Here is a 24,292-nt window from a genome sequence, read left to right as displayed (position 1 = left end):
AAGGCCATCAGTTTGCCATTGTGTGTATTGACGAATTACTGAAAACATTAGTGGGGGGCACTTTGTCCACTATATGAAGAACCTATGCGTTTATGAAATCATCTAATTTGACAAGGATATACTGGAGAGCTTTGGTGTAATGTCATGTACCGGAATGGCTTGAAAAGAATCACTGACATTAGTGGCACAAGATATCTAGTTACATTCCAAATGCACTCTCACCACTACTTGCTTTCCATGTGGTAGGTTTTATTTTGGGCATGGGAACAGTGTGACTGTAGGGACTCTCCTCCCCCCCCCCCCCCCCCCCCCCCTGTCACCAGCAATAGCAATAGCCCATCCGTGCATGCAGCATATTGAGGAAATTTTCATTGAGAACACAGGTCTGAAAGCCAAACACACATTGAGATATGTAGAAAGGTGTGCTGAAAAGTAATACTTCCAAATTGTGTATGTGAAAACTATTAAAGTTTTTTTAATGAAACAAATGTTATTAACTTTCTGCATCTTTATTGTTCATGTCAACAAATGTACAGCCATCTGCCACTATAGAACTCCAAATTGTAGTGTGTAATATGCCAATGTGTAATGTAACTATGTTCGTGCATGAGAAAGAACATTGTGTAATCAGGTTTGGATTTTGAAGAGTTTTTCCACACAAGGAGCACTCTCCGCTTCAGCATGACAATGCCAGACCATATACGAGCACTTCAACATCTTCAACAGTCATACACCTAGAGTTAACTGCCCCATCCGATTCTTGTCTGTTCCCAAAACTTAAAGAACACCTTCAAAGAAATCATTTTGATAGTGATGAAGCGGTGGAAAAAGATGGGAGGTTGTGACACTGTTGACAAAGTCGAACATTCTACAGTGACGGTGTTAACCAACTGGTCTCTTGTTGTGAGAAATATGTTCATCACCAGGGTAACAATGTTGAGAAATGTCATGAAGAATAAAGATGTAGAATATTAATAAAATGTGTTTTAGTTTTCACCTAAAAAATTCGGAGGCATTACTTTTCAGCATGCCCTCATAGGTTATAACTTCATTGTGTGGTCACATTGCTGGGAGGGCTGAGATAAATTTATACACATCAGTATCATCCGTCCAAGAGGGCACTAACTTCATCGTGAAAAGGTAGAAAGATAGCTGTCTCCCATCTTGCTATCTACATACAAAAAAGAAAGATGACATGTTAGTGTACTGTGTATACATGTATCTGTATTTGTATGCTTCCACTGCTGCTACCCATTCCAGTGCAGTACAGTTTTGTGAAATCATGGCCACAGGCCAAAAGTGACCAGGGAAGTCCGCACCTCAAGAGATAGGTCTCCTGAAGGAATGGCTACTACAATACACAAATTAAGAGAGCAAGGTGAGCAACATGCACAACTGAAATAAATTAACAAGAGAACCTGCAACTGACTTTTCTGAAATATGAGAGACCACCAATAGCCAAGTTCCCAAGTATTTTGAAAAAGCAAAATTTTAAAACAATCTTGTGACCACAGAAGATTGAGTCATATATTGTTAGTTCCAAGGATCCAGTAGGACTGTGCATGTCTGGTGTCTGCTGCATTCAGTGTGAGTGTGGGCTGTTGAACATCGAGCGCACACAATTCCGAGTTCTGCAGTGCTGTTTGGAGCTTGCTATGTACATTCACATTGGTCAGAAAGAAAAACTGGCAGTTGTTGAGAACTGCTCAGAAGAAAGCCATATGTGTGATGTCAAATGTATCAGAATGTTGTACAGAGCCAGTGGGTTTTAAGAGACCATACTGAGGTTTGAGTGTGGCTCTTTCAATCCATTCCCACTCAGCCTGTGGCACTAGGAGGGAGGGAACTGCGGTGGGGCATTGTCCAAACAAAGGTGACCTAGATACCATGTCAACACTTTCTCAGATAATGATGAGAATGACAATAATTGAAATTTCCTGTGATTTCCATGAACTCACCCAGCTGGAAACCCAAGAACTTTACATTAGTTCAGCTCGATGCAAAAGGTGACAAGGTTATTTGATTTTGTGTTTGTCTAGGAGTTCATGCCACTTGTTGGTTGATTTAGCTAGTAGTTGATAATACTGTTTAGGGCGACACTGAACAAGTTGTCCTATTGCTTCCTATCTTGGGATTCTGTATATCACTTCAGTCACTCTCTCTCTCTCTCTCTCTCTCTCTCTCTCTCTCTCTCTCTCTCTCTCTCCTTTTTCTTTTTTTCCCCTGGGCGGACGTCACAAGCCATCCATTCAAGTTGATCATTGTTCCCTTTGCTCAGTTTTTTATTACAGAGGGCAAGCAGCCCTCTGACTGAACACGCTGAGCTACCATGCCGGCTTGCTCTTGACATGAAATTTTCCATTGATAAACTATTATACTTACCCTGCATCCTTTCTCAGATGTTCTGTGTTATTAACAAGCTTACTTTTGTATGATGGTGTATACTCTGAATGAATATGCTGTTCATGTGTTAGCACTATCATCCCACCTACCAATCTCACTATTTCTGTGTGAATGTCATTAAAGCTATATGCATATAGGGACAGGTAGTTCAGCAGAATGTTGCTATTCAAAATATGAATATTCTCTATGAGCTTTCTGGAGGTGTTGTTTATGGGGAGCCATGATGCCCAAGTAAGCCAGAGTCCTCTAAATTTCATGACTGCTTTTATAATGTTTGTATGATGATTTTCAGTTTTTCAACATCTAGTGCCATTAAAATTGAAAAGTTTGTGATGTTTTGTATGTCATTGTTTGTTTGCACGATGATCTTGTGATGTATTCAGAGGTATAACTCCCTCCTATATGTAATTGGTGATTTGACTGTTTCAAGCAGCATCTTCTCAGATCCAGCAGTGTTGATTTTCATATTGAGTTCCTTAGTACAATAGCACCTTACTAATCTTCAACATTCTGTTGTGTGACTTTGAGAAAGGTACTGCTTCCTAAATTTCACATTTAGCTTGATTTAGTAGTACCATTGCAAAATAAATCTATTCAGATCATTGGCCCATTTCATGTATACACTTATGGTTTGCCAGCCTTGATGGGGGGCATTAAGGCCAATGTTGAATGTGATCCAGCCAAAACGCCTAGAGATCTTTACTGAGTGTGAACAGGAGATGTTAGATGATATTCTTGTGTAACAATATCTGATTTGAATGACTGATGGGAGGCTTTCTGCAATCCTTTTCACAAGGGACAACTTGTATTTTGCAACTGCAGCAACAGCTCCTGAGGTGCCCTGGCAATCCCCAGGCTGCACCTTTCTTTCTGAATCTTCTTTTATTGCCTCTCTAAGTTCTAGTGGGTTTGAATGTTATACTCATTAACATGTTTGTCAAGGCTGCCCATAACATGTGGAACAGTCATCTTAAGCCACCTGTAACGTGGAAAACAGAACACTTTGAGCATCCACCTTCTCCTCCATTGAGACTTGCAGTCTTCTTCTGGTGTTGGAACTGTTAATCAACATGTAGTGGTGGTGGTAGTAGTAGTAGTAGTAGTAGTAGTAGTCAGTCTTCTGCTTGTGTTGGAACTGTTAATCAACATGTAGTAGTAGTAGTAGTAGTTGTTGTTGTTGTTGTTGTTGTTGTCGTCTTTGTTGTTGAACTATGCAGTTGCAGTGGTAAGTGTGACACAGTCTCAAAGGACACCTGAAGGCCCTAATCTTGCCTGGTAGCATTAATTAAATAATTAATTACTACTCCCTATCAGTGTCAAGTGTAAATATGGTTTTTCTCTGTTGTGTGTTTATTGGTATATTCATTTTTTTAAATTTTCCATTAGTGTATTGCACTGAATTAAGCAGTTACGTCTACTGCTTATGAGAGTAGGTCTTTGTTTCAATTGTGTATATATTTTAATGATTTGTATGTAAACCTTTTGTACATCATGTGTATTGATAAAACCATTTTAGAACCCCACAGCATATGTACTGAGTGAAAGAGTCTCTGATGAATGTACATGAATAAATTAAGGACAATATGTCTTACTAGTAAATAAAATAATATGTACAATTAAGTGTAATTCATTTAAGAAAATATTTTGTACAATCCAGTGAGGAAAAAGTCAAGTGGTTTGGGAGCTGTAGGCTATTTAAACAGCCATAAATAATTAAAAGTGCTAGTTCTGTATTGTGTAGGCATGGTGAAGTTCTGTTATACATCTATATTGCTTAAAATGTACATTGTGGAATATGGGATGATGTAATGTTTTAGGTTCCCTTGACCGGAGACTTATTGTTTGGCAGTTGCCTCAGGGCCTGGTAATGCAGTCTTACGTTACTGAATCATTTATAACAGAAAGGATTTGCAAACAGAAGAAGAAGGTATGTTACATTATATATACATACATTTGGTATATTGCTGCCATAAGTACTAATGTCATATTAATCAATACGTTTGGAAAATACTGCTTTACCACATGCAATAACATGTGCTTGGTTAATATCTAATAGTAATAGTAGCGGGAGCAATAATCTTGAGTGGAATTGTGGTTGCTTACAGAGGAAGAACAACAGTTTCAGAAACTTTCACTGACAGTGATGGTCATTCTGTTTGTAGAAGTAAAAAGTAATGTGCTAGTAAGTCTAATTGTGGCAAAAACAACAGCCATGTCATATTCAAGAACAAGGTGAAAAGTTCTAATGCTAGATGAGTTTTATACTGCTGAAATTTTGTTATGTTAGTACATGTCATACCATTAATCATGTTTCAATTTAGTCTGTACCATAGTTTGGTGTATAAGTCCTTTTAAAGTAATTTCATTGAGTAGATGAACTGGAATTAAGTGCCATCACAAACTTATTTGCTTTAGATTGAAATGTCATCAAAAATTGGTGAAAGCTTATGAGAAGTCTTTTACTTCATTTTCGACAATGAAGAAACAGGTAGCTGAATTCAAATGTGACTGTACATTTCCATAAGATAATCGACATGAAGAACACTCTAAGATTGAAAGCATAGATGAAAACACTGTGGTAGTGCACACATGGTATTGAATGAACAGTAATTAAAGATGAAACAGCTAACACTATAAGTGTATTGAAAAAAACACCACAAACATGCTGCATTATCAATGATAAATCTTTATACAAGATCAGTGTTAGATTTTTTGAATGCTGACCAAAAGTAAACATGAAAAGTCAGTGTTACAGACTGTTTAAAAAAAGTCCAGCTTATTTTTTGTAGCAGTTGGAATGTATGGATGGGACATTGATCCACCACTGCAGCAATCAGAGTAGACAGTGGAAGCTGTAGACCTCCACAAGAATAGGTGAAATCGATTTCATCTGCTCTAAAGGTAATTGCTAGTGTTTCCTGGGATGCTAATGGCATTATTCATATTGATTACCATGGTAACCCACAGGGCTACCATGTAGACTTCGGCCACCAGCCAACATTGGACATCATCGTATGACTGGAACATAAGGCATGACAGTCACTCCACGTCCACTAATACAAAGAGTGGCCACAAATGGGAGACAACGTCGCTGAGCAACTGCACAAAATGGGTGTGTAGGTGCCTCCCAGCTCCACCTCCAACATGCCATCTATGTATCCAATTGTTGCCTGGCTATTGTCCTCAATCTACTCTCGCTCACTGTACTATTTACTACATTAGCTAGTACTCTACTGTAACATCCTTGCTACGTGGCTATGCCATACATTGCATCCATTGTGAACTATTGTTCTGTGAAATCATTAAATATACTTGTTCTGGAGGTTCTGTCTCCTGTTTTTTATGTGTAACAATATAAGTGGTGATGATTATGGGCATTTTTCATGTCCATTATGTAACTACAGACTCAGTGCAAGAGGCTACCTTACCGGGTGTGATGCTGGAAGACATGTCACCGAAGTTTCTGCAGTGGCAGTTAGAGACAGAAATGTCAGAAAGTCTTGTTGTCCATGTTGCTCTCCCAGCTGTTGGCTACAAATCTGTCACCTTTCCCACCTTACGACGAGATGGTAGAAGAGTGAAAAGTGCAAAGACAACCACACTTCAACTACATCTCACAAACAAGGAAAGAAGTCTTGGCCCCCTGATTGGTGCTCATTTCTTTAGTGCCAGGTCTTTTTTTGAATGCATGTCAAAGATGATTTCCCAGACAAGTGGGAAAAGTGCGAGATGTGCCAGAAGGAAGGACATCTCAAGTCTGTCTGCCATGCTCTGGACAAAAAACACTACCCCCAACACGACTTAATCAACATTAATGTGCTTTTGTGGAGTCTCGCACCACAGCGGTTCCACCTAAGGAACTGAGCATCATGCTCACTTTGTGCAATATACAGGTTCAGCTACAGGCTGACACCAGTGAATCTGTTAAACTCTCAGACTTCCTCCAGATGGAAGAATCGCCCCTTCCACCCATAGGTCACTGCTTGGTGTCATATAACAAACACATTTCACTCAAAGGAGAACTCACAGTCACGGAAACATACAAAAATGTCACAAGACATCTCACTTTCCTGGTTGTACACAGCCCGGATACAGAGAATCTGGCCTTTATACTTTTTTCTGCTTTTCGGATTTGTCACCCATAACTTTGTCCATGTGGCCTCAGACCAAGTAACATTTTGGGAATTGGAAACTCTCAGTAATGAGTACCCTGACATTTTTTTTTTTTTGTGGTGGTCTATAAAAGCAAAGAACTTTATGGCCCCCTCACTTCCTCTGTGTCCCTTGCACTGTTGTATACTGTCAACAATGAGCTAGCTAGATTGACAGCCTTGAATGTCATTGAACTCATCTCAGCAAGTGAGTGGGCAACAAACCTTGTATTATTGTGAAGAAACCATCAGGAAAACTGCACGTGGGTTGAGACTTTAAGCTTATGGTCAATTCCTAGTGAAAGATTGATAATTATTCCTTTCCAAAATGAGACAAGCTTTTCTCTGCTCTTTCGGGAGGCCAGTATTTTTTGAAGGTCAGTTTCTTCAAAGCTTGCTCACAACTACATCTGGATGAGGAGTCACAAAAAGTACTGGTAGTACAAATGCTGCACTGATTATATCAGCCGGCCGGTCCTATAGTGCTCAGAGCCATTTGAACCATTTGATTATATCATTTCAGATGCTTAGTTTTCTTGGTGATCAGTCCCCAGCAATCTTTGAAAGGTTTCTTGAGCAACTGCTGCAGGGTGTGTTCCAGGCTGCATAAATTATCAAGACAACATTGTGGTGATGGAGCCCACAATGGAAGAATGCTTAAGGTGGCTGTTCCACACCTTCTAGACTTTAGGTCTCAAAATCAATCTCAAAAAATCTTCCTGTGTTTTCTTCACCCATTGATGAAATACCTGGTACACATCTCTCACAAAGGTATTCAGCCGCCATTGCACTCCCTTGCCCCACCTTGGGAAAAGTGCCCACTGTCTCCAGTACTGGGCACTCCCTCTCAGCATGTGCAATTACAAAATTTACTTCCACAATACCACTCAATACACCAACATGGACACCATGTCCCATCTCCAGTGGGCCCCAACCCAGAGTTCAACCAAGATGAGTGTTTGTGCTTCCAGCTGGACGAAGGCACTTGACAGGCAAAGGCCATTTTTCACATTATGGGGATCCATGTGGCTATGGCCATGGCCAAGTACACCATCTTACAACAGATATGGGGGTACATAAAAAAGCACTGGCCAGACCACATTCCCCATTTGGACTCCAGCCCATTGTGGCATTAGTTTCCTCTCCACCACTGGCTAATCCTGTCATCAGTGTGAACAACAAGCGGCTCTCACCCTGGCCAACGCGTCACACCCGTAGGAGGGCGTTCGTGTCAACTTTGTGGGCCCTTTTCCTGGATACTACCTGCTGATTGCCCTTGTGTTTTCCAACTTTCTTTACATGCTCCATGAGTATGGAGGCTACGGTTGCAGCTCTCAGCAGAATTTTTGCTGTTGAACGACTTCCTCTCACACTGGTGTTTGTCAGCGGACCACAGTTTCTCTCCCAGGTTTTTCCTGAGAAATGGCATTCAGCACCTGCTGTGTCTGCCTTTCCACCCCGAATCAAGTGCTGAGGCCGAAAGACTCATGTGAACATAACACAGATGAAGTAATAAGTAACCAACCCGCCTGCAGATGATGCGTTAATGCTTTTTCCACTTCCTACAGGTTGACACTGATTGGGGAGAAGAGTCCAGTACAATTCCTCTCTGGCCATCAGCCCTACATGCATCTCCAGCTTATGTTGCCAATGCCTGTGAGGCCATGTGTGCTGCTGTCTCCATGCTTCCGGTTGGGCACCCGCATGTGGGCATGGGACTTTGGATGCCAGGACAATTGAATTCCAGCTGCCATTCAGCAGCAGTGAGGTTGCTACATATTCACTCTGGCTGTGGGGGACCAGACATTGACATGCCATCTAAGTCAGCTCTGCCTGGAGCAGGGGACTGGCCACTGCCACCCCTAGGTCCTCTGCTGACAAACATGGCAGTGACATCCCCTTTCATATCATTTCTGCTGGACCCTGCTATCTCCCCTCATTCTCTTGAGCTGTTCCTGTCATTGGTTCTCAGCCCTTCTCACCAGTCCTGGCCACACCCTCATCTCACTCTGTTTATAGGCCACCTGAGACAAACCGGATGTTGAAAGAAAATCAGGCTCTATTACTATCACCGCCCCAACCATTCCAGCTCCTTCCCATTCCAGTACCCAATGTGGACATACTCTGGCCTCCGCAACCAGCATCAGAGTCACCAAGACTCTGAATGCACCACAGACCAGGGACCATCTGGCCATATGCTCACATCTGTATCGACTGGGGCCAATAAAACTAAAGGGACCATCTGATGCTTCCAGTGACACCAGCCTGCTTTGGAGCACTGCCTGAGTTGGCGGCTGGGCAGGAGCAACTTGCGGACGTGCAGCTTGTCATTTCCTCGTGGAAGAGATGTGGTAACTCACTGGGCTACCACATACACGTAGGGCACCAGCTGGCATATCCAACATCAGCCATCATCACATGACTAGCACGTATGACACGATAATCACTCTGTGCCCAATAGACCGAGCGAGGTGGCGCAGTGGTTAGACACTGGACTCGCATTCGGGAGGACGACGGTTCAATCCCTCATCTGGCCATCCTGATTTAGGTTTTTCGTGATTTCCTTAAATCACTCCAGGCAAATGCTGGGATGGTTCCTCTGAAACGGCACGGCCAACTTCCTTCCCCATCCTTCCCTAATCCGATGAGACCAATGACCACGCTGTCTGGTCTCCTTCCCCAAAAGAACCAACCAAGTGTCCAACAGTGTGAAACGTGGCCACCCTGACCGAGCGACCGTGCACAGCAGCTGTGCACTTGCAACATGCTGTCTATGTATGCAGTTGCCACCCGTCGATTGGCCTCAGTCTGCTCTTGCTCATTGAACTATTTACTATGGTAGCTAGAACTGTACTGTCCCTGTGTTGCCATGTGGCTGTACCATACATTATATCATTTGTGAACTATTGTCATGTGAGATAGTTAAATATACTTGTTCTGGAGCTGCTGTCTGGTGTGTTTTTTTATGTTGTGAGTTACAATAGTTACATTGAAAATGGCACAACACTAACTGGTAGATACTGCACAAGCCTTCTTGACCAAGTGGATGAAAAAATATATGTGAGAAGAGGCCTTGGCTCAGGGGGGGGGGGGGGGGGGGGGACTTCCATTGGAGGAGCATATAAACGTTAACCCTGTTGTGCATATGTCTGATGTAGTGTATGGCTGTTAATGATCACTTCTTTGACTTCTCAATCAGTCCTGATGTTGCAAATATACACAGGGCACAGCACCAGTAGGGAGTGTCCACTGGAATGGACTGCACGCATTTGCAGCCTCAGGACTGATTAAAGACGCCAAAGAAGTGACACTTCAGTGGGCAGCTGCACCACATGGTTAAGAATGACTTGTGTAAAATCCACCACCGACCCACCCCCTGAAATATGTTTGGGTCAAAAAAAAATGTTATGTATCTTCAGACTTTCCAGTATTGCACTTTAGGGATTGAGTGTACATGTTAGAAGAAGCTGCATGAAATGCATAGAGTTAAAAGGAGAGTACGTAAAATGTAAGTAAATTAAAAACACAGTCTTTCATTACCAGGCTGAGAAATTTTCACCTTGCCCTCCTATATAGGAGTGAATGCGTATCTTTATTGATCCTTGGATATATGATAATTTCTTGAATTTAAATTGTGTAGACATCTGCCTTTCAACACATTCATTTCAGGACAAGTTTTGATGACACACATTTCGTCCTATTTTTAAACTCCCACATACTGTACACATTTTTTGTTTCTGTATGTGAAAGTATATTACAAATATTTTAAAAAATATATAAACAGTGACAGCAATACAATAGCATTTGATACATTTGAGCCTTTCATTTAATGTTATTTTTGATCATTAATTATCTCTCTGTTCAGCTGCTAAACTGGGGTGTTGAAGATGTACAGGAATGGCTACGTGAATTGAGGTTTGTGGATGTCGTAGAACAAGTGGCTGCAAATTGTCTGACAGGTCAACAGCTCGTGACACTACCATCTGAAGAAATTTTGGACCTTCTTGAGATAAGTTAGTGTTTAGATTTTCATTGTAATAATGTATACATATGAGTGGAATAAGTGAAGTAGTCTAGTATCTTTTAGGAAAGTTAATCCTGCCATATTACATTTTTAGAGGAATGTAACTTTTAGATTCACATGTTCATAGTAAAGTGAATAACTGTACAACAGTAAATTGATAGTAAGAAATAAATAAATAAAAATAAAACTTGTTTTGAAAATTGTATTAGGACTTTTTTTAAATTTTTATAGATGGTAATAACTCATTACTGATATATACACTCATGCTCATAAATGAAGGATTATTTGCAGAATGCAGTGCCACACAACGTGGCAATACATAAAACAGGCGCTAATAGCTTAGGCACATAGGGAAGACACACGACACAGATCTGTAAGTCCACGGTATTGGTGATAAGTTGACTAAACCGTCCCGAAACACACGTGCTACTCTGGATCAGGTGGTTGAGCAGCTGCTGGGGTATTGCCTCACATTCTTGCACCCGTGCCTGTTGGAGCTCCTCACGTGTCGTAGAGGTTTGAAGATGTGCAGCGATACGTCGACCGAGAGTATCCCAGATGTGCTCGATGGGGTTTAGGTCTGGACAACAGGCAGGCCACTCCATTCGCCTGATATCTTCTGTTTCAAGGTACTCCTGCACGATGGCAGCTTGGTGGGGCCGTGTGTTATCATCCATCAGGAGGAAAGTGGACCCAGTGTACCCCTAAAAAGACAGACATACTGGTGCAAAATGACATCCCAATACACCTGATCTGCTACAGTTCCTCTGTCAAAGATATGCAGGGGTGTACATGCACCAATCATAATCCCACCCCACACCATCAAACCACGACCCCCATACCGGTCCCTTTCAAGGACATTAAGGGGTTGGTATCTGGTTCCTGGTTCACACCAGATGAAAACCCAGCGAGAATCACTGTTCAGACTATTCCTGGACTTTTCCATGAACATAACCTGGGACCATTGTTCCAATGACCAAGTACTGTGTTCTTGACACCAGGCTTTACAGGCTCTCCTGTGACCAGGGGTTAGTGGAATGCCCCTTACAGGTCTCCGGGCGAATAAACCATGTCTGTTAAGTCGTCTGTAGACTGTGTGTCTGGCGACAACTGTTCCAGTGGCTGCAGTAAGGTCCCTAGCAAGGCTACCTGCAGTACTCCTTAGCCGTCTGTGGGCACTGATGGTGAGATATCGGTCTTCTTGTGGTGTTGTACACTGTGGACGTCCCATACTGTAGCGCCTTGACACGTTTCCTGTCTGCTGGAATCATTGCCATAATCTTGAGATCACACTTTGTGGCACACATAGGGCCTGTGCTATGACCTGCTGTTTGACCAGCCTCCAGTCGTCCTAGTATTCTGCTCCTCATAATATCATCAATATGTGTTCTTTGAGCCATTTTCAACACACAGTCACCATTAGCACGTCTGAAAATGTCTGCACACTTACTCGCTCTGCCATACTCTGACATGCACCAACACACCTCTGTGGATGTGGACTGCTGCCAGCGCCACCGTCCGACGACCGCAGGTCGAATGCACCACATGGTCATACTCCAAGGTGATTTAAACGTGCAAACTGCTCACCAGAGCATTGTTTCACCATGTATCAGCATTATATTTCATTTATGAGCATGAGTGTACATTGCATGTTATTTGTTGAGCTTAGTTGTAATAAGAAAAGTTGCTGCATTTAATGCTCTCTTGGCCTTTTTTGATAACAGAACATAATTTTACTTATTAAGTTAGTAGTAGCTATTTTTAAGTACTTCATCCTGCTCTGGATCATTCATTGTTCTTAGCTCTACTTGGTATTGTTTCTTTTTGTTTTATGATACATGCATGCTTAAGTGCACCTTGATATGAGACTTGGTTATTCCAACTCCAGTTTCACTAGTATCACATGCAAGTTTCCTTGGAGATTTTCTTCGTCATTGCCTTTCACTTATCAGTAGAGATTCATCTTTCTTCTCTGCTTATTTTTCCGTATAACTATGTACATGAATGAAAAGAGTATGTGACTGAGTAAATACTTTAATTCCATAGTCTTTAACATTTGTCTCACTTTTGTGTATCTCTAATTTTACCCATTCTGATTTGCAATTTTATTTGTACTTTGTTTGCTGTCAGTTACAAGAAAACATGTTTCTGTCTCATTAGTAAGAATGAGCCAAAAGCATGTATTCAACATAATTAGTTTTATGCTCATCAATTTGTTGCAGGAATGATTTTGTTATTGTCCTTCAACATGATGGTTTTTAGCATGTATTCAACATAATTAGTTTTATGCTCATCAATTTGTTGCAGGAATGATTTTGTTATTGTCCTCCAACATGATGGTTTTTAGATAGTTGAAATTGATGTTTTAGCCATTTTTGTGTCTAAAATACTGTTGTGTAGCTTTTCCTGTCTCTCTGCACACTTAAATTAGCAAATTTGCTAAAGGTGGGAGCCTGTTTTTCATCAGGGGTTTCTTCAACTGAATTGCCATTCCAGCAGAGTTATTTCCACAACAACTTCCCTCTACTTCTACAAGGGTTTCTCTGGTCAATCTTCGTGTTCTGTTACTACCTTATTTCATTATGAGCAGTTAAAGCTTTATCTTTAATCAAAATTCTTCATTCTATTGATTCAGGCTGACAGTCCAATCTTGATCTGTGAAACTTGTTTGTAGTTAGCTTTATGATTAAATGCTGCTCTTCAACTAACAGCAGATGATTATCTTCTGTACTTTCATTAGGGATAACATTAATGTGCTGAATGAGTTGTAATTCTTGATGGTGTGCTGTGTGTAGACAGTAAGTCATTTACATTTGCATTCATGATTGTAGGGACAGTTTATCTATATATTTGTTTATTTTCTTTCCTTCTTATGGAGAAGTTGTATGTACAGATGTGAGTTAATAGTTCTCACTCTTGAGCATTTGTATCACCAGTAATAAAAGCATTGTAGTTGTATGATTGTTTTCCATAGATAATGACACAGTGTGTATTAAATAGGACATAACTTCCAAGCCTTTGTTTGATGTAGCAAGGTTATATACTTCTTATAATTTTCCACTTTGTATTAATTTGGGAGATCTCCTAACCGTAATTTTTAGGCACCCCTGTTGCGCGCATTATTGATGCTGACTCTCAGTACATCACATTCAGAATAATTGTTGCATTTTTATTTTTTGATTGTCATTTGTTCATATCGCATAATTTGTGAATCTAAAATTAACCTAAGAATGTTTACATCCACAGGTGAAGAGGGAGAAAGACAAAAACTGAGATCCTACCTTTTTTGGTTGAAAAAAGCTGACTATGGTGTGTTGGATGTACCAGTAGACAAAGAGATTCCACATGAATTTCTCTGTCCTATTACGCATGAAATTATGCAAGATCCAGTTATTTGTTCAGGTATAATTAAACTAGTCACTGTTACAAAGATATTTTAGTTACAATAAGTGACTGCAACAAACTTAAGAATATTGCTAGTCGATAGAAAAAAAAAAAAATGTTGTTCATTGTCCTGCTGATACAGTTGAATTACCATGTTCTGTTACGTTGAACAAAATGACTAAGCTGCTTATTGTGATGACTGATCTACTAATGCATTCTGTTTGCCATGCTTTATGTCACAGATCATACCAACTCTTACAATTAAACAATAGAATAACAACAATATGAAAAGAATAGATTGCCTCTCACCACATGGAGGTGAGTTGCAGACAAGCACACTGAAAAAGGACTGCTAGGTGTTCTAGCAATCGGACTAACTCCTTCATCAGATGCACACACACACACACGAACACACACACACACACACACACACACACACACACACACACACACACACACACAGCCACTGTCCTAAGCGCATCCTTGTACAGTCTCAGAGGCAGCACTACCATCTTCCATCACCCCTCCCTGCTATCTCTCACCCTCACTTCTTGAAGACTTTTGTGTTCCCCCACTATTCACCTCAATGACTGTTGCTGCTTGTTTCAGATGTAGTTGCAGTTAGGTCTAAGTGCCCAGAGATGACAGTGGCATTGTTTTCCTGAGTTATGCCTTGTGAATGGGGATGTGTTTTGGTTTGTCTACATCTGATGAAGGACTTAGTTCGATCACTAAAATATCTAACAGTTTTTTCAGTGTGCCTGTCTGCCACTCAACAGCTCCTCAATGTGGCGAGCAGCAATCTGTCCTTTTGATGCTGTATTGAATCTTACAATTTGTATAATCACTGTCTGGATGCATGAGTACAGCTTTTTATGTGTGTGTACATTCTGCGAGTCAGTTCACTTACTGAGCACAGTCACAATATGTAAAGATGTACACTGAAAGCACTGATATACATGCTAAAGAAATAATTGCAATATGGTCATCACAAATTCGCACCACAGAAAGTTATCATCCTAGGATGTATTACTACAACATTAAATTAGAAAATAAAAATTAATCTTTTTTTAATAACTGGTTGTACAAATTGCACATTTTCATGTAGCACTCTTCAACACTTTTACCACCATTGAAATATAATTCATTTTTGTGCTCTGTATATCCAACCTAATGTGAGTTATGTTATATTCTTTGGCAGTGCAGTTCACAGTATTTTCTGTGAGTTCTACACCTACATCCATACTCCGCAAGCCGCCTGATGGTGTGTGGCGGAGGAGTTCCTTATTGTGGAGACTTTTTCCCGTACAGTTCAATTATCTGTGAATGTTAAATCTTTTTCATCATAAATATGACCCTTAATAAATATGGCAGAATTATGATGGACCCAACTGGAACCAGTTTACCTATTAAGTAGTTAACTGATATTATCAAATTTTGAGGGACAAATAGTGTCTCCATGACACTCATTCTTTCTTCATCTCTGGTGTCACACGATGGACCCAAGTTTCGTCCGCTGTAACGATATGGTGCGGTAACTGAACACGCTACATCTACATATGCATCTACATCTACACATTGCAAGCCACCTTGCGGTGTGTGACAGTGGATACCCTTTGTACCTCTGCTACTCCCCCATTCCTCTTCCAGTCTCGAATCGTTTGCAGGAAGAACTAGTGCCAGTAAGCCTCTCTGTGGCATCAAATCTCCATCTAATTTTATCTTCAGGGTTCTTTCAGGCTCCCGCCCTCTGCGAGTTATCTTCGCCCAGTGCGTATATACAGAGTGTTACAAAAAGGTAGGGCCAAACTTTCAGGAAACATTCCTCACACACAAATAAAGAAAAGATGTTATGTGGACATGTGTCCGGAAATGCTTAATTTCCATGTTAGAGTTCATTTTAGTTTTGTCAGTATGTACTGTACATTCTCGATTCACTGCCAGTTGGCCCAATTGAAGGAAGGTAATGTTGACTTTGGTGCTTGTGTTGACACACAACTCATTGCTCTACTGTACTAGCATCAAGCACATCAGTACGTAGCATCAACCTGGTTTTGCAGTCAGTGCAATGTTTACAAATGTGGAGTTGGCAGATGCCCATTTGCTGTATGGATTAGCACTGGGCAATAGCCGTGGCGCGGTACCTTTGTATCAAGACAGATTTCCAGAACGAAGGTGTCCCGACAGGAAGACGTTCGAAGCAATTGATCAGCGTCTTAGGGAGCAGGGAATATTCCAGCCAATGACTTGTGACTGGGGAAGACCTAGAACGACGAGGACACGTGCAATGGATGAGACAATTCTTCATGCCGTTGACGATAAAGCTAATGTCAGCGTCAGAGAAGTTGCTGCTGTACAAGGTAACGTTGACCACGTCACTGTATGGAGAGTGCTACGGGAGAACCAGTTGTTTCCGTACCATGTACAGCGTGTGCAGGCACTATCAGCAGCTTATTGGCCTCCACGGGTACACTTCTGCGAATGGTTCATCCAACAATGTGTCAATCCTCATTTCACTGCAAATGTTCTCTTTACGGATGAGGCTTCATTCCAACGTGATCAAATTGTAAATTTTCACAATCAACATGTGTGGGGCTGACAAGAATCCGCATGCAATTGTGCAATCACATCATCGACACAGATTTTCTGTGAACGTTTGGGCAGGCATTGTTGGTGATGTCTTGATTGGGCCCCATGTTCTTCCACCTACGCTCAGTGGAGCACGTTATCATGATTTCATACGGGATACACTACCTGTGCTGCTAGAACATGTGCCTTTACAAGTATGACACAACATGTGGTTCATGCACGATGGAGCTCCTGCACATTTCAGTCGAAGTGTTCGTACACTTCTCAACAAAAGATTCGGTGACCGATGGATTGGTAGAGGCGGACCAATTCCATGGTCTCCACGCTCTCCTGATCTCACCCCTCTTGACTTACATTTATGGGGGCATTTGAAAGCTCTTGTCTACTCAACCCTAGTACCAAATGTAGAGACTCTTCGTACTCGTATTGTGGACGGCTGTGATACAATACGCCGTTCTCCAGGGCTGCATCAGCGCATCAGGGATTCCATGCGACGGAGGGTGGATGCATGTATCCTCACTAACGGAGGACATTTTGAACATTTCCTGTAACAAAGTGTTTGACGTCACGCTGGTACGTTCTGTTGCTGTGTGTTTCCATTCCATGATTAATGTGATTTGAAGAGAAGTAATAAAATGAGCTCTAACATGGAAAGTAAGCGTTTCCGGACACATGTCCACATAACATATTTTCTTTCTTTGTGTGTGAGGAATGTTTCCTGAAAGTCTGGCCGTACCTTTTTGTAACACCCTGTATAGGACTGTAGCAGTCTACCATTGTTATTGAGATAAAAATGAGGCACAAAATCCAGTATTGTCGGTGTAAATCGTTTCCTTTTTTTAAATCTTTGTTCAGAAAATCTTATTTTGTTCAAAAAGGGTACTTTATTAGGAGAAAAAAAATACAAAACATATTACTTTAGTAATACTTCAAAGTGTGATATCTCTCGAAACAAAAATTCAAACATAAAGGCACATTACATTTTACACAAATGTATCTTGTTTATCATGTTTTGCACATACAGTACACCTTCTCTGGACGGCCTCCTTCTTTGAAGTTCCTGGGATTAGCGAGATAAAGTGGCGCTCGGTTAGGTGTAAGGGATTGTCACCATCAGCCGATCTCCTTCCATGATGTCCCTCTGTGGTTGGCAGTGAATCTCTAGGATCTCCTTAATAAGTTTTTGTTGAAAATCAGATACTGAAATATTTCGTCTCGTTTTAGTTTTATATAATGCATATGCATTGAGCAGAGACAGATACACCAAATGAAAAAAATACTTTTTTATACCATTTTACAGTTTTTCGTACACATTCTACTGAACTCCTGTCGACGGCCCCAATATTTTCAGTGTAGCTTATGATGCAGGCTGGTTTTGTTTTTGGTTCATTCATGGTTCTGTCAGTTTTGTCAATCGCTGTAATTTTGCTTGTATGAAGAGTTGAAAGCATCCTCACTTCCCGCTTGGCCAGCCACTTCAGAGCAAGAAGTTTATCTGTTGCTATAAACTCGATCTTGCCTTTTCTAAGTTTTTTTGATAAAGAAGGCATGCCTTTGCGGTTTGTTCTCACAGTACCACAGGCATTAGTCTCTCTGTCATGCAAATAAGAAAATAACGTTGGGCTAGTGTACTAATTGTCAACATATAATGTTTGATCTTTACCAAGTATCAAGTAAAGTGATAACAATGCTTCCAGGTATTCCAACATATACAACAAAGTCAGTTTCTTTTTCTATGTCTGTTGCTGCACCCACATAAATAATAAAGTCAAGAATGTAACCAGTTTCACAATCACATAACACAAAAAATTTTACACCAAATTTGTGGCGTTTGGAAGGAATGTACTGCATGAAGAAGACACAACCTTTGAAGAGAACTAAACTTTCATCAATGCACAAATTTTTAAAAGGATAGAAAGCACCTGGAAATACTCTTCTTAAGTGATCCACAATTTGACATAATTTCCAGATTTTGTAATCTCCAGGGTCCTTACTGTTATCATCAAAATGTAACATCCTAAGTAACAGAAGATATGTATCTCTTGGCATGATTTGCACAAACATTGGAGTAGACAGCAACTGATCATTGGTCCAATAACTGTTTATTTCACTTTTTCTCACTTGAGCCATCAGAAAATTTACAGCAAGGAAACAGTAAAATTCGTCACTGTTTGTGTTTTTCCAACGTCACAGTCTTGATTTTTCACTGGCATCATTGCAAAGATGTTCATAATATAAATTACATTATTCAGCTTTGTAGCTCACATTTTCTTTTCTAAAAAAACCTGGAAGCAGTCGTATACAGTACATAAATCATCTAAATTGACAATTTTGCAACCGGAACCACTGTTACTGAAATTATACACTTTAGGGTCCAAATCAGAGTCTTTCCATGTAAAATCAACTGTTTTGTCTCTCTTAGGAGATTTTTCAGGCACACGCTCAGGCTCTTCTTCAGAATCGGAGAAAGAATCGACGATAACATCAAAATCTGGATCTGCATTTACTGCTTCAATGTTTGTTGGTTCACAAATATTTTTTATATTTGTGGTGACAGATTTATCTGCCAGCTCATCACCGTCATTATCTTTCCATCCATAATCAGCTGGATTGGGCACGATGATTTCCTCGTTGTCACTTTGGTTTAGAATACTATGTATGTATATGTTTTCAAGTTTGCAGCATCTCCACCAAACCATGATTGAGTCCAAATCTGAAGGCAGGGGCCTCAGGGAACTGCAACATTTAACACTGAAAACATGTTTATTACTGATACTGATGTACATCATAACATAACTGAGTTTCTGAATGGACAGTGCTGCTATTTATTCAAACATTAAATATTACAGAATGCTGTTATTTATATGAACATTGAATATTTCAGAATATACAAACATTAGAAACATAAGGTATTTCAAGAACCTTCCAAATAATTATTGGTGTTTAGGGTCTGGACTGTTGACCTGCAGTATGCCAGACAGACATGCTAAACTTTTATGCCACACTCCATGCCATGCACTACGGCTCCCTGAAATATTATTAATCTGAACTGGCAATGGACATGAACTGATACCTGCTGCATTTTGATAAATCTCTGCAGTATGCCCTTTGCAAAAAACATTGACATCATTCTACTTCATAATAGGGACACTCATGCCATGCATACAATGTAATACAATCTGGATAACTAGGGAACAACTGTGAAAATAGGCCTCAGAATGACACAGGACAGAGTAGAACAGGGCTGACAGCTTGCCACTGGGCAAGACACATTTAACACATTAAGATCCAATGCAGACTTGTAGTAGAGCTTCTGAAATCAGAAGAAAATGCCTGCTGAACAACTTGTGACTTCATTAGCACAAGCAATATATAACACTTCTGCTAGAGAGGTCCAACTATTGTCAAGTGTATATGCACTCATATGTGCTGAAAGTAAGCCAAAATTAAGAGAAGCACTGATGGGTCCAACAGCAGAGTCAACTTTTGTACTAAATAGTACAACTGAGGATTGGTTGAAAACAAAAATGCACACTGATGATCCGAATGCTTTATATCATGTACCTGTAAAAGCAGCACTAACCATTTTTGGTACACTTCTTGACTGAAAGAGCATTGAAATCAGCAAAACTTTATCAGGTCTTGATGTAGATTAAGTTGTTACTGCCACAGTTCAAAAAGCTTTGCATCCTTATAGTTCTGCCTGATACAAATAAAGGTCACCAATTTTGTGCCTCAGTCTTCTTTGGAAACATTTATTAATTACACTTGCATAAGTTCACTGTAACACGTCAGTAAGCTCTCAAAAAATTAAAATGACTATTTTGAGCCACAAGTAAATAAGAAGAATGTGGACAACTATTTTTTTGTAAATGTAACTCAAACTGTATACAGCCAAGCTGCCTGATAGTAACACAGTTGTGGTGATATTGATAAACAGTTGTGGAAACCACTGCAATAGTTACAATATGATATTAAAGTGCCTGTGTTATTCCAAATTATGATGTAATGTACCATCAGGCACGCATGCACGACTGAAGGAAAAGGCACAGTGGCAACTACAGCCGTCACGAAATACGTGAAATGTATTTGCAGTTGCGAATATGAACTACCATCAGCTGTATAAAGCAATGATGACAATGAACATTTGTGCCGGAGCGGGACTCAAACCCAGATTTCCCATTTATCGCAAGCAGTCACCTTACCATTTGGCTATCCGAGCACGACTCATGGCCAGACCCAAACTTCTATATGTCGTCAATCATGTGTCTACAACCTGTCCTCATACTTTCATTATGTATATTCCTGTGCAGGGGAGACATTTTACTTGAGAGTCATGTTCAGTGTCGATGGATAAAGGGAAAGTGACTTTCAAGTAAAATGTCTCCTCTATACTGGAATGTACATAATGAGTGTCCGAGTACAGGTTGTAGACACTGGTTGATGGCAGATGGAAGTTTGGATCTGGCTGTGAGTTGTGCTCAGGTAGGCGAATAGTAAGTCGACCACATGCAATAAGCAAGAAATCTGGATTCGAGTCCCACTCCTGCACAAATTTTCATTGTCTTCATTCCATTACACACCTGATGGTAGTGTATATTCGCAATTGCAAATACATTTCATGTACTCCAATAGTTAGTTCTCTTGGCAGAATAAGTATACAGGGTTGGACAAAAATATGGGAATGTCAAAAACACAACACATTACCACGTCTAATATACTGTATGAAACCCATTGAAATTCAAAACGACTTCCAGTTGTCTCGGAATGAACAAATATAAAGATCCTGTATGGTTTTCAGTGGAGTCTTTTACCATTCTTCCTGCTAGTCTCAAGTTCAGGAAACCGTAATAGAGGTGGATAGCGATCGTGCACCCTTCACTCCAAAGTAGACAACAAAGGCTCAGTAATACTGAGATCTGGTGACTGTGGTGGGCAGGGGAGGTGCAACAATTCATCCTCATGCTTACAAAACCAGTCCTGGACTGTGTGAGCTGTGGGAACAAGAGCCTTGTCATCTTGGAATGCAGCCTCCTCATTGGAGAACAAGGATTGTACCATAGGATGGAACTGATCAGCCAAGATGGTTACATAATCTTTAGCAGTTATGCAACTGCTATAGCAAGAACAAACATGATATATGGAACGAATTACTTTATAGAGCAACACTTAAAGATACAGGTTGTGCGTAGCACTGAACACACAGACTGGACAACAATAATACAGAATATAGAACAGGGTGGCACTCATTTGTGATTGCTTAAATAATACTGTTCCTATGCCAGGCGGCTGACCCAAGTGGTCTCTATAAGTGGGCCTATGAACTGTATGGAAATGCGATCTCTGAAATTGCGCATGTCATGAGTGAAGGTACATCAGCAACCATGCATTGTAACCATTGGGCTCATGGCATATCATGATATGACTGCCTAAATGTTCACCAAAATCCCACCATGTTTCACTCTTGGGATCTAAACTCAGCTGGAAGTTGGAGACAGCATGAAACAAGACTCATCTGACCAGATGGCATTCTTACATTGCTCCAGAGCCCAGGTTTCAAGTCTTCAGCACCAGATTTTTCTTTTATGTGCATTTGCAACACTGATGAGTTGTTTTGGGATTCCAGATCACCCGACAGTTCTCTTACCCAGACCTCCCTATGTGTTGCGTTGGTGCTGACAATGTTCACAAGTGCAACATTCATTTCTGCAGTGAGATTTGCAGCTGTCATCTTCTTGTTTTTCATCACAATCCTCTTCAATGGGCATCTGTCATTATTACTCAACGTGCTCATTTTTCCGCATTGTGACTTAGTATAGACTATAAATCTTCGATATGGTGCCTTTTGAAACACTGAGCACTTTGGTTCCCTTCATTACGGAAGCACCCACCATATAGCATCCACTTAGTTCTGACATAATGCACTCACAACTATACAGAACATTGGTCTGACCATAACTGAGACTTGCAGGATGCTGAGGACATTGGACAGGTGCTATGCATAGTCAAGTACAATGGCACAACATGCAGGCTTGGCTATAGTCTGCATTTATGTTCAGGCATGAATTTCTCGCAGTTTTTCCATATTTTTGTTGGGTCCATAGTTGCTGAAGCGTAAATTCGCTCTAGCAACCTCACACATACGTGTGTAGCCATCTTGCGTACCAGTAAAATCACTCTACATCAGTATTTGGCCTAGTCCATAAATAAAATATCATCTTCCAGGGAAACATCAGTTACCATTGGCATTGTCTGACTCACATAAAATGAGTGAGCTCGTGACTGCTTGAGCTTGAATCAGCTGGTCGGCTGGTCTCACATGATCAGTCAACCCAAGATATTGTGTGACCCTTTATGGTAGCACCTTTACTAGATATACACGCAATAAAACTTGCCAATTATTCCACATAATCCATCGATATGTCCATATCCAAATTTCTGCTTTGTTTCCTGTGTTACAGTGTGTAGTTCGAGTCACACAGTTGATAGGTTACAATCTTGTCTTACACTACTGCTTCCCTTTTATGTACTTTGACTTTTATAACTACAGCCTGGTTTCTGTACAGATTGCAGATAACGTTTCGCTCTCTGTATTTTAGCTCTGGCAACTCCAGTTTTAAACAGTGTATTCCAATTAACATTATCAAGAGTTTTTTTATTAATCTACAAACGCCCTGAATGTAACTTTGTCTCTCTCCAATCTGTATTCTATGGTAACCCTTAGATTAGATTAGATTTACTTTCATTCCAATTGATCCATAGTATGTTGCTTCATGTTCCTGCATTGCTGGTGGTTAATTCTCCCAAGGTTTTTGTGATGGAAAGTCATCTACCCCATGTGCGTTGTTTTGGGTTTTGTCTTTCGGTAGTGTATCAAGTTGTTTTTGTAATACAACGAGACTTCAAAAAGTATGATACACATTATTATGACAGGCCAAGTAACTTTTGTTGAATGCTGCACTACAATTCATAGTGAAACAGATACATGACACTATTTCTCAACATAGTCTTCAAGGCTCTGTAAACAGTGGTGGCAGTGGTGGGAATGTTATACCAGTCATTCAGTTCCTTCATGATAGAAATTGTCTCTTTGGTCAAGAAGCCATTCAAGAACTGCTGTTGAACTTCCTCATCATTGAAATACATTTCCAGTTGCCACAGGATTTCACTCCCACACTGATATATATTTGTTAACCATGCCACAGCAGAACTGTGTCTGCAGGGAATCTGGAACATGTACTCTCTCCTGAAATTTCACCACTCAGGTTGTGCAGTGGTTTTAGTATGGGACAACTTGTATAACTTATTTTTGTATGTCCCCTCATCTCACGTATCTCATATCATCTTCATCCATTCCCTATTCCCGTTCCATAATATTATCTTCAAGTTTCTGTACTTCAGATAACGCTTCCACTTTTTAGGCTTTTGCATGCTTCGTCATCAGAGTTCTTGGTGTTGAAACAGCTACTTCTCTTTTCTCCAAAGGTTTATTTAATTTTCCTATACACCGCAGCTATTTTCCCATAGTCATACAAGTTAATACACCTTTATGCTTCTCCTCTGGCCATTCGTGCTGTGCTATATTGCAGTTTTATTTAAATTAATTTTTTATCTCTGTATTCCCATTTGCTGAATTTTTGTTTTTCTCCTTTCGTCAATTAAATTTAGTATCTTGTATGTTATCCAAGGATTGCTACTGGGGTTTGTCTTGTTCATTTAGTTGTTCCTCTGCTACCTTCAA

The 24,292-nt window shown here is 40.4% G+C and overlaps 1 protein-coding gene across 5 annotated transcripts in view; it reads left to right on the top strand.

The window, feature by feature from the left end:
- LOC126297649 (WD repeat, SAM and U-box domain-containing protein 1-like) overlaps positions 1-24,292 on the top strand; it is a 223,542-nt gene that overhangs the window by 185,557 nt on the left and 13,693 nt on the right. For all 5 annotated transcript variants that reach the window (XM_049988728.1, XM_049988727.1, XM_049988729.1 and 2 more), the window contains exons 15-17: positions 4,221-4,330; positions 10,420-10,567; positions 13,825-13,980. In XM_049988728.1, the coding sequence (XP_049844685.1) occupies positions 4,221-4,330; positions 10,420-10,567; positions 13,825-13,980 (414 nt within the window). The remainder of the gene's footprint in view (positions 1-4,220; positions 4,331-10,419; positions 10,568-13,824; positions 13,981-24,292) is intronic.

Source organism: Schistocerca gregaria, chromosome X (assembly GCF_023897955.1).
Source record: "Schistocerca gregaria isolate iqSchGreg1 chromosome X, iqSchGreg1.2, whole genome shotgun sequence".
NCBI lineage: Eukaryota > Metazoa > Arthropoda > Insecta > Orthoptera > Acrididae > Schistocerca > Schistocerca gregaria.
The sequence above is the reverse complement of the archived record's forward strand: the minus strand, read 5'-3'. Positions and strand labels throughout refer to the sequence as shown.